The sequence below is a fragment of the Stegodyphus dumicola genome, chromosome 7, assembly GCF_044657685.1.
Source record: "Stegodyphus dumicola isolate Sdum_Otavi_A_Nest chromosome 7, ASM4465768v1".
NCBI classification, from domain to species: domain Eukaryota; kingdom Metazoa; phylum Arthropoda; class Arachnida; order Araneae; family Eresidae; genus Stegodyphus; species Stegodyphus dumicola.
This window is the reverse complement of record NC_140774.1, coordinates 113,217,206-113,232,708: the sequence shown is the minus strand read 5'-3', so window position 1 is coordinate 113,232,708 and position 15,503 is coordinate 113,217,206. Positions and strand designations below refer to the sequence as shown.

Here is a 15,503-nt window from a genome sequence, read left to right as displayed (position 1 = left end):
CAAACCCACCACGATCAATGAAATCTAGAAACTAGTTTACAGCCAAAATGTATGAGATTCGATTAGAAGAACTTCAAATTACGAATAAATTTGCTGTGCTGTTCTGAAGCATTGAGTACCGTTACCGTTGTTTTATCGGAGAAAGCTATTAGGGCTATCAGAGTGTCAATTTCAGCCGCCAGATGTCAAAGTTTTCTGTGCCGCTATACATCGTTTCTGAGAGTTACCAAAACATGGGAATTTTGTTAAATTCGGCCAACTCAAACCTGCCTGGAACGATGGGAGTCTTCTATAACGGGTGCATATAGAAGATTCATATGAAAGAGAAGATTTACATTAACTTGTTTCTACAGAAAGGAAATATCTAAATTTATATTTTAACAAGAACAAATCTAAAGTAACACAGGCCAAAGCATTAATTCTGGGCCGTTTCACAGTAACATCAAAGTGTATAAACGAATGATTCCGTGTATTCTTTGCCTTAATTTAACTAAATTAACAAGAAATATTACATAAATTGCTATTAATACCTTTTGAGAGTCTAAATGAATATGTATGTGTGGTGCTGTAATTTTGGCAGAAAATGAAATTGCTGCGCCTCAGTGTGGTGGGGACGGAGATAGCAGATAGCTTAAAACTGTTACTTAGATGGAATGATGAACGTGCAGACAGACGATGGGGGAATTCAACATAATTTTATTATTAGATAAAGCAGTTCTGGAAACAATATTTTCTTCCCACATGATTATGGGTGCAATGTGTACCCCACAATTTTGAAAGCTTATGCCATCTTCAGGCAATGGACAATACAGCGGAACGATGGCGCTTATAAGCTAGAGTAAAGGCCAAGCGGAAAAAAGGGCAAAACAACACGTGTAGCTGGTTGCAGTGATATTTATAGTAAAACTTCTTTTTAATCTGATTGACTGAGAGCTACATGCAGTGCAGAAAGTTAAGATGACATAATGCGGAATTAGTTTTCATATATGATGCAGTTTCGAAAAAGTTATTACTATATTTATAATAGAGAAAGAAATTTTCCAATAAATAAGGAATTAAGGGGCTTTGTTAATTTAAAGCATAATTTATAGTTTATTTTTTAATTTATAATTTATAGTAAAAATTTTTATGTTCCATACGAGTATTGTATGTATGTATTTAGTTTTCTCTTTTCCTATGATTTATACGTTTTCATATATGAAGATAATTTATTCTTTATTTATTCCCATTTTTAACTTATACAAAATAACAAAGCTATTCACAGAATTTCCGTAATTAAAATGATATTCCAAGCAACTGTATGTATCCAACTTTCTTTTTTGGTAGCTGTTGTTCTTTTAAAAATGCACTTCAGTTAGGAAATAATAATTTTACACAACAAGCAAGCTATAACTAACAAATATTGCTAAAAATTGTCTATATACATGAGTATTTATGGAAAAGGGAAACAAAGAACAAGAGATGGGTAATTTATTTCTCGTAGCGTTTCTGCACAAGAAATTCATTTTCAGCTTAAAATTATATTTCATACATCTTTTAAGTAAAATTTTAATATCTGTTTTTCGTATTTTTCATTATATTTAATATATGAGAAAGCGGTGGATATTTACTTATCTTATTATTTTGCGTTATAAATGCGATTTTATGAAAACTTTACTGATTAAAAAAAATTTTAATGTTTACTTTTTTTTCAACATGGAATACACAGGCATATTTCGAGTTATAGCATTTTGTATTGTCTTGTTTCGCAAGCAGACAGCACGTTTAAAATTAAGAAATTTCTAACAATCTGTGTCTAGAATCTCGATCAACGCTGTTTCACCAACAAAATTTATCAACTCAAAAGCGGATATTAATCTCGAAATGGGATTTTGCTTCGGTTCACTATAAATGACGTATCATTTATCAAATTGTTGCCACCAAATATTATTGCCCTCCGTTACTTTTAAAAAAATTAAATAATGAAAAATCTGCATGTATAATCTGCAATATTCCTCGCACTGTGAAACAATGACGGACCCTAGAGCAATCACATTTTCAATAACGTAATCATCCATCCAAACATGTGCACCTGGAAGACCGAATTTTGAATTTCGAGTTTGTTTTATATTTTTTAAAAGCTAATATCTAAATAAATGAAAATTGAAATATCTAAATAAATAGGTAAAACTCTACATGTCAATCTCTATAATTAATCCTTTGTTTTCTTACAGCCTGCAAAGATTACATTACCTAGTGGCAGAAAATTCACATACCACTTTGATGACAATGGTGGACTTAAGTACGTGACAACTCCTAAAGGATCGCGCCATACATTCACTGCTTACGTGTCTATAGGATTTTACAAGCTCCTCTATACACCACCAGGCAATGCGGGTTCCTACGTGGTTCATTTCAACGACCAGAGATTGCCGCTACTTAAGACATACCCCAGAGATCTAGGACGAGCACTGTACCGATATGATGATCGCATGATGCTGACATCTATCGTGTATGGGGGTGGGAAAATTGAAAGGAATTACAGCCAGTCAGGATTCGTCAATTACGAAGCATGGAAGACACAAGATGTTGAAATCATCAGCGAGTTTTCATATTCAGGTAAGTAAAATTTAGAGATTTTGTACCAGAACGAAATCTAAACCAATAACTGCTCTGCTGATATTTTTATATTCCTTATGCTCTATAAGCAATATTAAATATTATATTCTATCATGAATATATATTAACTACAATAACTGAAAGGTTGCTACATTAAATACATGCAAGTAACGTAGTTAAATCAGACAAAGTACAGTAATTCTTTAAATGTCCGTCGATTTCAAACACTATGCATTATTATAAAACAATGAACTTAAATTAAATATTAATCGCGAATTAAATGGATTTTAAAACTAGGTAATATAAAAACGTCACCAGAAATATAATTTTAAAGAAACATTTATGGAAACAAATAAACATTTTAACTTTCAGAAATATTTTTGAAAAAAATAATTTCATAAAAACTTAGCATATGCGTGGTAATGTTTACTCGGTAAATAAATGCATGTATGCTATTAATGCATTGCATTATAACGTATGCACAATTTACTTCTTCTATACTATGCATATTTTATTTTGTAAATATTTAAGACAGAATTTAATTGCTCAAGTTCTTTGATATTATTTTTGAAGTGTTCATTTTTAAATGTATGTAGTTTAAGCAGATTTTTGTAGTATGTAAATATTCTTTTTATTGCTCATGTGTTTTAAGACTCTATGTATTTTTCATTTGGTTACATTACGTGTAGCCTGCTGAAGTGGGTTTAATGCGCTCTTTATGTTCTAATAAAAGAGCTCTGAATTTGTTTATTATTTTTCATTTAGTGAGAAATACAGTATTTCATATTATTTCGTTTTCATTCAAATCCTTTAAATCTCTGGTAAATTTCGGGGGTTTATTATAAAAGACTTCATGATTTGCTCATTTATTTTTTCAAAGACCATTAATTTAAGAGACATCAGTTTTAAAATTTCCATGCTTTTAAATATTTTATCATATAAAAAGAGAAAAACGAAATATTTCATAATTATTTGAGCGTTACTTCTGTGTTTTTGTGACAAAAAATCACTGCTCCTGCTTTGTTAACTAGCTACGATACTAGATATTGCATACTAAATATGATCTGCATATGCTAGATATGATATTGAATAATAGATATGATAGTGTTCACACTCCGTATGGCTAACAGCCCGGTCGGAGGCTATTTCGAGAGGTGAGTACAATTTAAAACATCATTATGTTAATATCTGAATGCTCTGTGAAATCAACTGAATAATCCTTGAAATAGCCATAGTACTAAAAATCGGGAAAATTATAAAACCTGAAGTATTGTGAGAGACTAGGAATTTAAATGCATTTTTATATTTAATTCACTTGAAATGTTTCTCCCAAAGCAAAATATGATTATCAGACTCTAATATTTATATTTTCTCTTTACACGTATAAAATGGAAATTTAAATTTTACAGAATTTCTGTGCTTTCCTTGAAAGAAATCTGCCTGAGGATTGGATACATCTCGAAAGTATACCATATCATTAAAAACGTAAAGATATTTAGATATATGTTGCCCATATAGAACTATGAAACTAACACCCATTAAATGATATTATAAGAAAATATCGCATTCCCCGTACGTGCTCTTGTGGTGTAAATGATCAGCAGCTCTCTTTAGTAAATTATAAAATCCGTGATTTGAAGTCTGGTGAGCGTACGATGATGTTTCTCACATTCCACACTCCGGGAAAAACATATTAGTATCGAAATGTGCGGCCGAAATAAAATTTGTAGATGATAGCTTTTAACCGCATGGATTTGCTCCCTTTCCTCTTTCCATTCGTCTTTTATATTGTGGAAGAATGTAAGGAATTATCGCATTCCGCCATCTGTGCTTTTATGATGTAGCCACTTAGCATGTGCAGCACCAGACTGGAAGTCTGGGATTCAGTTGGATGATATGGGATTTCATTGCTGGTGAATACGCAGGTGATTTTTCCTACTGTATACTACATAAAACCTAATATTATCTAAATTATGAGGTAACTAACTATGGAAAATTATGATATATGAGAATATTTATCTGCGGTTAATACCTTCACCAATCTACTTTCCAGCTAATCATATTCGTTTAAAAAAACATCAATTTTAGGTTTACATTGGCAATGCTTCTGGCTGGGATTTGAATCCTGGACTTTACTGCCCCGCAGTCGTTTAGCTAACAGTTCCTAACAAAATGTCCAAAGCTGTGAGCTAACTCACATCGTTTTCAACCATTCAAAAGCTGTAACTGTGTTAATATCTCTCTGAAAAAAAATCCTATTAGAAACTGGTAAGACAATAAATTTTGTTTGATGTTTATTTATCAAAAGGTAATAAAACTGTGGTCTAATGCCGCCGCTTAAACATGATGAATTAACCGAAAAATTACGGTAATTTTCTCACGCAGTGTGAGCTGCAATTTCTAAGGTAATGAAGATCATTTATACAACAAATGAAATGCATTCATATAGTCTTTGTCATATTTATGAGGTACTCAAGTGTTGAAGATTTTAGTGTGACATGTGAGGAGATTTTGTAAATTAGGTTTTTTAAAATGCATTGAGCAATTTGACCAAATCATGACGTCAGTAAATTTTTCACTGCAGACTGGTGAGAAAGCACGTAATCTTTAAATTTGTCTGTGCTAAGCAATTGTTGGAGTTCTATCAAAAATTATTCTTTGGTAGGAGGTTCCATATTTTAGAATGCTGTCAATCATTTACTTATAGCCAGGGAAATAAAACTAAAAAGCAAAAGTAGTACGCAAACTAAAAGAACTAAAAACACCGCAGACCTAGTAATTTCATTACCGTAGCTCATAAAATGACATTTCTCGCTTCAAATTTTCTCACTCCTTTAATACGTCTAGCGATAAGTTAAATTTCAGCCTCTTTAATGTTGAAGAAATGTGTCTTTAATAGCCTGGAGGTATAAAAGCCATCAACTCCGAAGTTAATTTTGTTTGTGGATTCTTTTTGTTTTATAATAACAACAATGCTGGAAGCTAACTTCCATCATCCAAATGAAAATTTGACATTTTTAAATAAAAACTAGATTTCTCGAAGATCTTTATTTAGGAGGCAATTTTCCTCTTTGTATTAAGGTATTAACCTACATATGCATTGGCATTACATAAAAATAAGAAGGAAACATCATTAATCATATGATGATGGTTATTATCATCGCGTTCTCGGAAGAATTAATGTATTAGTACTTTTTAAAATGTACCTATTATAGCACCTTGTTGAAGTAATTTTTGCAAAATTCATTTACTGTAATTTTCTAGAAATTATAGATTATTGCTAAAGGGAATAGAATATAAACGTTTTAATTTACTGCATTATATCATAGTTTGAAACATTTAAATTGTAGATTCCATAAAGGTATATTGTTTATATCTATTTTCTTTCTATCATTCTTCTTATTTTGTTTTATTTTAAGCTACTAATGTAAAACGAAGAACTATCAGAATAATATGAAAATATTAATAATGTTGAAAATAACCGATCTTGTGACAAAAATCACTAATTAGACGGTACGCCGCGGGCTAAATTTCCAAAATGCAGAATGAAATTAATTAGATATGGTGCACTATTGTCTTTCCTGAGAAAAAAAATAAATTTCCTTAATGGCCATTCTACAGCAAATAATAATTCTTAGTTCTCATTACTTTTAACAGAGTAGAAAGGACGTTTTCCTGAAAATTTAAGATCCAGTAGGAGCTTTGCATTTCTTCACAATATGAGAATCAGGATCAACGCATTAAACCTGGCAATTCGAATTATCCCACAGATGACACATGAATTTGTATCGGATGAATTTACAGGTTAAAAGAAAAAATAGTCACCCTCTTTTTCCTGGTGCCATTTGAGAAAAGTCACGAAACAATTTTCTTAGGGTGCTTTATCTCAAGGAATAAGTATCATTATGGAAGAATGCACGGGGTGATTAATGGCCGGTAGATATAATCTAATCTTTAGATTACGCATTGTTTTAATTGGAACTACCAATCTTTGGAAAAGCTTTTTCCACTGAATAATATTGCCATCTTCTTCAAAGTGTAGGAGACGTGGGAGTCTTCGTATTAGCTCTCGTTTTTCTTACCCCGCATCCACCATCGGCTGCCTGCTTTATGAAGTGAAATTCTTAATCCTTCTGAAAAGACAAAATTCTTACTCTAGTCAATTATAGCAGTTATATTATGCCTTTAAATTTGAGTTGAAGATAGCCCTTCAGGCGCATTAATTCCTTCGCCACTTGTGTATTTCGAAAACTTATGCGTGATAAAATGTTTCAGTCTGTTGAAACCTCTGAGGCTTAACTCGGCATTTCAGTATACATTAGAAAAATTTATTTCTGAACTGGTGCACGTCTATTGCCATTAAATGAAGATGGCACTGTTACAGCTCATGTGGTTTTGGATTTCTAATCCTCAAACTTGCTAAGTGTGCCAGAAATTCTTGCTATTCCTTAAACGCAGACGTTGCGAGAAACACGCAAATTTAGCTTTTCAGAGAAACTGTCACTATTGATATGGTAGACTGTAATAATGTTTTTCTAGACTTCAGGTCACATCGCTTTATTCATCTTTGTTCTTTGCTTTTGTCTTAAAACGAGACGAAGTTCTTTCTCTTTGTTTGCCTTGAGTTGTGGAATATCTGACATCTTGATGCAAATATGATACACTGGAATTATGCTGAAAAGACTTTCAATAAAGCTGAATGAGTTCCATAAAAAACCTGAAGTAATAGATGTAAACTATTACTTCAGTTAAACGATGTTTTAACGAGATTTTTAGAGATAATATTCAATATGAATGGGAAAGAGCTGTGAGAAAATGAAACTAAATGCCTGCAGCATCCAAAATTACCTAAAATATGAACACGAAGAAATGGGATATAAATGCAAAAAGTAAACGCTACATGATCCCATGGAAGATGGGCAACATATAACATTAAGATATCGTCACCTACCGAAATTTGGTATTTAAGTCTGTGAGATTGGTTAATAAAACCATAGTTAGCCCCTTACTGAAGAATTCGGTATCAGTATTGTTCAAATAGCCTTCATTGTTGTCAGTCTCAGCTTTCCATGTATATCTTTGTTTCTAAACCTATTGGAAATAATTATAATAATTCTTTACAGACTATGTAGAAAATATGCATAAGTAAATAGGGGCATGAAAATTGTAGTAAATATGCTTCTTTTTCTTGATAAGCTAAAATTCAAGTGTTTACAAGAAGAAATTTGAGTCTGCCAGTCATGCAGTATATTTTTGCCAGTCATTTGGTAAATAAGTGAAAATAAATTAAAGATTTTATTGAAAGAAAATGCCTATGTTTTGTCTTCTAAACTTCAGGTGCTTGTTTATCGAACATGATAATATTGTTACGTAAGATATGCTTCATTCTGTAATTACTTATAGTCATTAGTTTGGACACACGGGTATGAATATGCGTTTTCCATTTTCTAATAACCAGTCTTCAATAGGGAAGATTTGTTTTATGAAATTTGTGGAATATCAGTTTTCTCTCTCTGTACATACGATCGATCGATACATGTGTTCTTTCTTGGATTATTTTAAATAAGGAATGTTTATTTTATTCTGATAGGCGCAGTGCGTCTACATAAATTTTTGGCATTTGGGAACAATTTTTCCCAATTGCCAAATGCCATTTCTATGTATAATGCGACAATAAACGTGATATTATGCATTAAGAATTTAACATAAATGTTAAAATATTTCTAGTGTTAACGAATCGAAAGAACCAGTATCCTTCAATCCATGTTTTTTATTATTACTCGATAATTTGTTCAACATTTGTTTTGTCAGATTTTAAACTGCCAGATAGGATTTCGGAATATTTTGCTTTGATATTTTTTGCACTTTTCTTTCAGTATTTCAAACATTCCCAAAGGAAAATCATCTGAGTAATGTCTCTGATAAATGACAAATATTTTATGTTATTAACTTTATTCCTTCAAATCAAGTATTTTTTCCTCACTCTTTCTACCAGTGTCTACTTGTTTAGCTAAAGTGTTGCCATATGAACAATTAATTTTTTTTTAGGTGGGGGATTTCAAAATTTTGCACGCTTTCCAAATACGAAGTTTGCATTTAGCTGTTTCTTCTGATTTAACATCTGTGACTATAGAAATAGTATTCAGACTTTGGATTTGCAAGTTCAGCACCAGAAAATATCTAATTTAGAAAAGAAATCATTTACATATTATAAAATTTTAAACCATGAATTAAGTAACACCATATATCTTTATACAGGAAGATAAAAGAAAAATGTACTGCTCTCCCTGATTCGCATGTTTTGAAAAGACTAACTGAGCATTTCTGAAAATAAAACATTTGAAACATAACGGATCACATTAAGGGAATATTCGCGTGTTCCATACATTATGATGTTTTCATTATGACCTTGAGGAGCTCTAAATTTGAGTTTTAAAACATACATTAAGAAATAGTATAGTACCTACTCAAATCATACATATAATGTAATTCATCGGCTACCCAAACGCAAAAGTAAAGAAATATGACGAAAATTTTGATTAGACTAACGAGTATGTTACAAAAATGGATTATGTGTGTCTCAGCTGCTAATTAATGCGTTGTATACTTGCATGCCCACAGAAAAGGCCCTAACTGCTTGTATTTAAGATATAAAAATGTTTAGAAATAAAGTAACTTTGCATAAAAAAACTTATGAGATATATTAGACTTTCTCCAAACTAATACCAATCTTCTCATATTATATTTATTAAGCTTTTTGTTTTTTACTTTTAAGCAAAATTCACCATGCTTAGGATTTTTATATACGTACAGAATATCTCCGGTGAATATTATCGAATATACAACAGAGAAATATTTTTTGTCATTTACTAACCTTAAGAGCAATTTCACAGTATTTTCCCTCAAAATGATATCAAGAAAGAAACCAAAAGGAATTAAAATGCTTCGGCATTTTGATATCAGGGATGATTTATGTCGGTTTGCAAATTATGAATTATTTCTTTGCAAGAAATGCGAAAGAACTTTACGTAAATAATAAAGATAAAATTTAAAAAATCAATTTGATGAAGTAAAATAACTTAAGACAAAGAATATTTTTCTACAAGCTAAGTATCTAACCTTTAAACTATCTTGATACTTGGCAACTGATAAAATCATTTGTGTTTAGTTAATTCAGTAAAATAATTAATAATATTTAAGTAGTAATAATTAATTATTTCATCAGGAATTTTTTTCATTCGTAAGTTTCTTGTACTTACTCATTTCTACTTTCAGTTATAAATACTTACTGTTTTTTCAGGTTCATCTTTAACCAAGTGGAAAATGAAGTTTAATAGCCCTTTTGCTTTAACAAATGCAATTTTTACATATACCTATGACGGCATGCAGCGTCCCCTTACAATTTCACCTAAGGTCGGCAATATTCAGTTACAACCTTTGGAGTTTTCCACTAGTATCACCAGTGGTCGCAAAGAACAAATAGGTCCTTTTCGCTGTTATGAGAGATTCCATAATGAAAGTATTATATCTGATGGAGTCGCATCTATTACAAGACAGGTGGATCCTTTATATAGACTCAAGTTTTTATCTATTGTAATCAGCGATAAGGAGGTATGTTTATATTTTTATATTGAATAAATGGTTATAAGAGATATCAAAAATGTTTTAGAGCTAAAGGCGTTGTTAGCCTCGAACCTCATATTCGTATTCAAATCACTTTTCAAATGTGTTGCCACTAGGAAATACGTAAAATATTTGTTTTTTCAAATTTAAAGAAAGAAGTCAGCTATTTAAAAGAAACGTACTGTCACTGCTTGATGTAAAATATTTTTATCATTCCCCCAGCAGTTTGTTGCTATTTGATACGAAGTAAGATGCTTATTATTTTTTTAATTTATTCTCTCTGTTATTGATCAACAAACTAAGCAATTTAAAAACAATAAACACCGTTCATTATCTCTATTAATAATTACTAGCCTAGAACTGCAAAATTATACTAGCTGGATTTATTAGAGTTGTTATAAATTTTTGTTCTTTATAATTGATACTATGTTTAATAATTTTAGACGGCTGGCCACGCCAGCGGCTGGTTACTTGAAAAGTGAAACTTGAAGCAAAAGTTATTTGACGCAAAAAGGAGGTTCGAGACTAATAGCTCTTCTGAGCTAAAAGGTTTATAGCAAGAATAGCACTATATTCAGAATGCTAAAGATGTGCTGTTTTTTTTAAAAAAATGCGATTTTGCTGTTGAGTTGAAGAAGGTAATGTTTAACAATAACTTTAAAATCACAAATAGCAAAAAGAAAAATCTGAAATTGCTCAGATTTTAATGGTTGTCCAAAAGGGTTTGTTAAGGTTTTTTACGCTCTCGCTGAACTCGCAGTCTACCAGTATGCTGTTGCATTCATTTCTGCTCACCTATTTCTTTCTCTCTTTTTAACTTTATTATTAAAATTAATTTTCTTCTCAGGCAATATACAATTCAACAGTAAAATCACAAAGCTATTTAAGCAGCATATGCTTAGAATTGACGATGAAGCTGTTAGCATATATTTTTCTATTTTTTACAGTCTTTTCTCAGTTTATCATATCAATGTATAATTTTCTTATAAAAATGACTTGCAAAACTTTTCTTTTGTCTTTTATTATTAACGTTTTGTGTGTTAAATTTATTGTTATTTAAATAATGTGCTTCGCACTTACGCCACATAAAATTCACTTGAACAGCAAAATCAAAAAATACTTAAAAACAGCATATCTTTAGAATTTTCGGTATATAGTCTCGCTCGCTGGAGATAACAATGATTTAATCTGTACAGTGTTGTCACTGTTCGCTTTCGAATCGTTTTATTTCTTAAAAGTTAGTTAAAGTTTTAAAAAATATGAAATATAAAATTCAAAATTTGGTCTTCCAAATGCACATATTCGGATTGAAGGCTATGTTATTCGAAATGTGATGGTCCTAGGTATCGCCGTTGTTTCGCAGTGCGAGAAACATACATACATTCATGCAGATTCTTCATTATTTAATTTCTTCAAACGTAACACAGGGAGATAATATTTTCGTGGTAACGATTTGAAAAGTGATTCAGATATTTAAAGTGATCGCCGCCAAATGCCGTTTCGAGACAAATAGCCCATTCGGGTTAACTCCCTTTTGAGCTAAAAAGTTCTGTAGTTTTCTACAGAGTTCTGTAGTTCTGTTTCTTCATCATGTTTCGAAAATTGAACATTTATATTTTGAGTTGAGAAGAAGATGAAAAAACAGAAAAAATGCATGACAACACTTAACAGTCTATCAAGAATTCTAAAGATATCCTGCTTTTAAAAATCCTGTAATTTTACGATTTAATTTTGAGATTTAAGTGCGAAGAAAGAGAAGTTTAATAATAAAATCTCTCGTTTCCTATACTTATATTTGAAAAAGCTTTATGATCGTTTGACTGCGCTACAATAAAAATTCACTGGGATATTTAATTTCAAAATTTGCAGTTTCTGAAGTCATTTTCAACTTGCTTTGTGGGATCCGTTTATAAGTTAGGACAATTCGAGGAATTAAGTTGAAATGAAGTCCAGCAAAAATGTGTATAATTTAATTGATCATACGAGGAGGTTATGTGATGTCCACAATAGAATCTTTTTTAATAGATGCTATGTCTTATATGAGTTTACTTGAAAGATCGTTGATCATAAATAGCCAACTAGATCAATTCCATGCTTATTTTTAATTATATTGTGAATTAAAAACGTATCGAAACTATGAATAGAAATTTTTCGATTCTTAAAAAAGTTATTTTCTTCAAAAATCATTTCTACTCTCTGCGTATTTCAAAATTTATTGTGTATTATTAATTGTTTTAAATTTTTTAAGCAATTTGTATCCTTCTACATTATTGACTTGTTAGGGATTAGGGAAACTATCTTAATTTTTAGAGCTCTTATTTTAATTTAATTAATTTAACCTGTACTCTTATGCTCTATAACTTGCTGAAATTCGTCCAAGAATGTAAAGTCGATAAATACCGTTCATTTTAATTAAAATAATTTATAAATATAAGAAATGTATAACTTCTAGAGTGCAAAATAAATTTATCACGTAATGAATATCCAAAGAAATTATACATTCAGTTTGAGAGTTACCAGTTCTAGTAATGCTTGGCTATCAACACAATATACAACTCAAAAATAGCTTTTAAATAGGACTTTATTAGCAACTAGAATTTATTAGTCACATAAACCTTAATATGTTATTGTAAACTGAAACGAGCAGAACTTACAAAACGAGCTGGTAGGCTTCATACTAAAAAATCGATATTTATAATAATAGCCTAAAGTAAAAGTTTACGAACAGCTAGAGACGGAACAAGTTTGTTTTCAGTGAACAATAAGAAAGATTTTCAACAAACAGAAGGTAACTCCAAACTGCCCATAATTGTATTCTTCGCCAAACTAGACTACTCTATTATATTCGTAACAACAGAATCCATAAAGAACTGAAAATTGCCCAAAAAAGGACCCATTGTTAGCATTTGGCGAAAACTTTTCATAAACGCCAGGAGGAGACCAATAATCCTGCATTCAGAATTTGTAATTATTACTATAACAATCTAGATAACAGCAAAGGACCCGCCTCTATATTTTTTGCTATTTCCTATAGTGGGCACTAGCCGTTATAAGCGTTGGCCACTTCGAAGGCCGGGAGAGATAGTCAGTATATTACGGTGGCTCCTAATAGGTAGTCCATCGTTGCGTCTTATGAAAGGACAGACAATTTACATCCATGCCTTCTCCGGAGTTCGAACTCGGGCCCTTCAGTACAGCAGCCAGACACTATCCACTTTTCCACCTTTGATCATATGCTCTATAACTTGCTGAAATTCCACCATTCCACTTTCCACCTTTTCCCAGAAAAACACTTTTTCACCTTTGATCATATAATATGGACGAGCCGTCCAGGCGGAACGGCTCATCCATATTATATGATCAAATATTTATGCAATATGCATTGTCGTGCTTCAGTTATTGGAATATAATACTATTATAGATTACTTACTTCGTTAAAATTTACTGTTCTGTCTCCGACAGCTTTTATATCTGCGTATCTGAATTATGCATGCGGCTTAGGGTTCAGTATTCTCTTCTCAAGAAAATGACTTTATTAATTTAATATTTATCAGCTACTGCGAAATTTTAAACGTTTCGACTTGCGATAGGGCCTCCCAGGCACCTTGGTGTATAACATCATTATGCAATAAAAAAAAATTCAGTTTCACGTGGAAGGAGAAATCATAGAAACATAAATTTCTCCCCTAAAATGAAAGTGAACTTTCCTGGAACGCTTCCAACAATAGCTCTGTTGGATGGTGAAGTTAAACAATTCACCAAACCGCCAACCAATATTTCAGGCATCACTTTAGAAATTATAGCAGGCGACTTCTCAAGCAAGGCAACAGCGACGAGATTCCGGCTCTAGGATAAGATTAGATACTAGGCTCGCGATTAAGATTAATAACCTATTTTTAAAACTCTGTCACTTACCATTCAGTTTGCATAACTTTATGGTTTGAGCGAGTATCATAACAAGCAAAAAAATTGATAAAGTTAAACTTAAAATTTGTTATTAACGAACATTTGTCTCAAGTATACCTAGGCTTAAAATGGAACTCGAATCAGACACCTCCTAAAAGGAAAATCCATAACAGCGATATCATGGCACTGCTGTAGGTTCTAGTTCCGTGAGCTCATGAGAATTTAGGAAAATTAAAAATTCTCATGCGTTATTTGCTCGACCCTTTATTATAAAGATCTTCTTTTGTATACTTGTATTATTTAGCAAAATATGCTTGTTCATATACCTTTGATCGCGTGGTTACAGTAGGAGGCTTCTCGAGGTTTTGGAAACTTAATCTACCTTTAATTCAAAGCAACAAGGGTAGTGAAAGGACAAACAATTTTCAAAGATGAAGGAGGAATTTAAAATTAGTGGCAGATTGAGAAATCCACCCCAAAAATCTAGGTGTGATATACGTAACAATTGACACTTAGACTTTACATATCTTGACATTGATATTACTTGCCTGAACTGTGATACACTGATATACATACTCTATCTATTTATGGATAGATAGACAGATATATGTAAACAGCTCTGATCTTCATGCAAGCTCTACCGTCAATTTCCATTCAGTTTTCAGTTCTTCTAAGAAGACAGTTTCAAACCTTTTGAGGCTAACTGGAAGTGATGTACACTCAGAAACATCACATCCAAGAACATTTTAAATATGCTCAGCGGAGCTGAGTCTGGAAAATATGGTGGCTCTGATATATGGCACTCCATGATACGCATGTTATCGCTCTCTAAGTAACTACCCACCCAACTTGCTTTATGTGGACGTGCATTATCTCCAGTAAGTGTAAATTAAGTAAACCCTGTCACAACGCACAATCTCACAGTGGGTTTAAGGACTCCATCCCGATAACATTGAGATGTCAGACTACCTCCCATAAAGCCGTGCAGATAGAAGTCATAGTTCAAAATACTCGAGGTCATAACGATTATATTGCTTTTCTTTCTCTCCAGGTCTTCAAGCATGTATTATTGGATTCCAGAACAGATCTTGATTGATCCGGTTGAAATAAGTTGGTAAAATACATTCATTCGCTTTCATGTGCGAACGACTCCACATCAGTTGGCTTTGATGCAAAAGAATGCAAAGTTCTTTTATATGTTTTCTTCGCTGCACAGTAGTCGTAATTTAAAATTCTTACAGCAATTGACATTCCAGTTATTGTAATAACTTTAGATCTTAACGCAGCCATGTTTTTTGTCGACTGCGTTAAGATTATAAAGACATGCACTTATTATCGGAAGATCCAGTAACACTTGGAAGACATGGAATAAGTCT

The 15,503-nt window shown here is 31.9% G+C and overlaps 1 protein-coding gene across 2 annotated transcripts in view; it reads left to right on the top strand.

Annotated features, from left to right (window-relative positions):
- The window catches only part of LOC118183119 (teneurin-a-like), a 1,514,249-nt gene that overhangs the window by 1,453,690 nt on the left and 45,056 nt on the right, over positions 1-15,503 (top strand). For both annotated transcript variants that reach the window (XM_085820731.1, XM_085820730.1), the window contains 2 exons: positions 2,214-2,598; positions 9,899-10,209. In XM_085820731.1, coding sequence (XP_085676857.1) covers positions 2,214-2,598; positions 9,899-10,209 — 696 coding nt within the window. The remainder of the gene's footprint in view (positions 1-2,213; positions 2,599-9,898; positions 10,210-15,503) is intronic.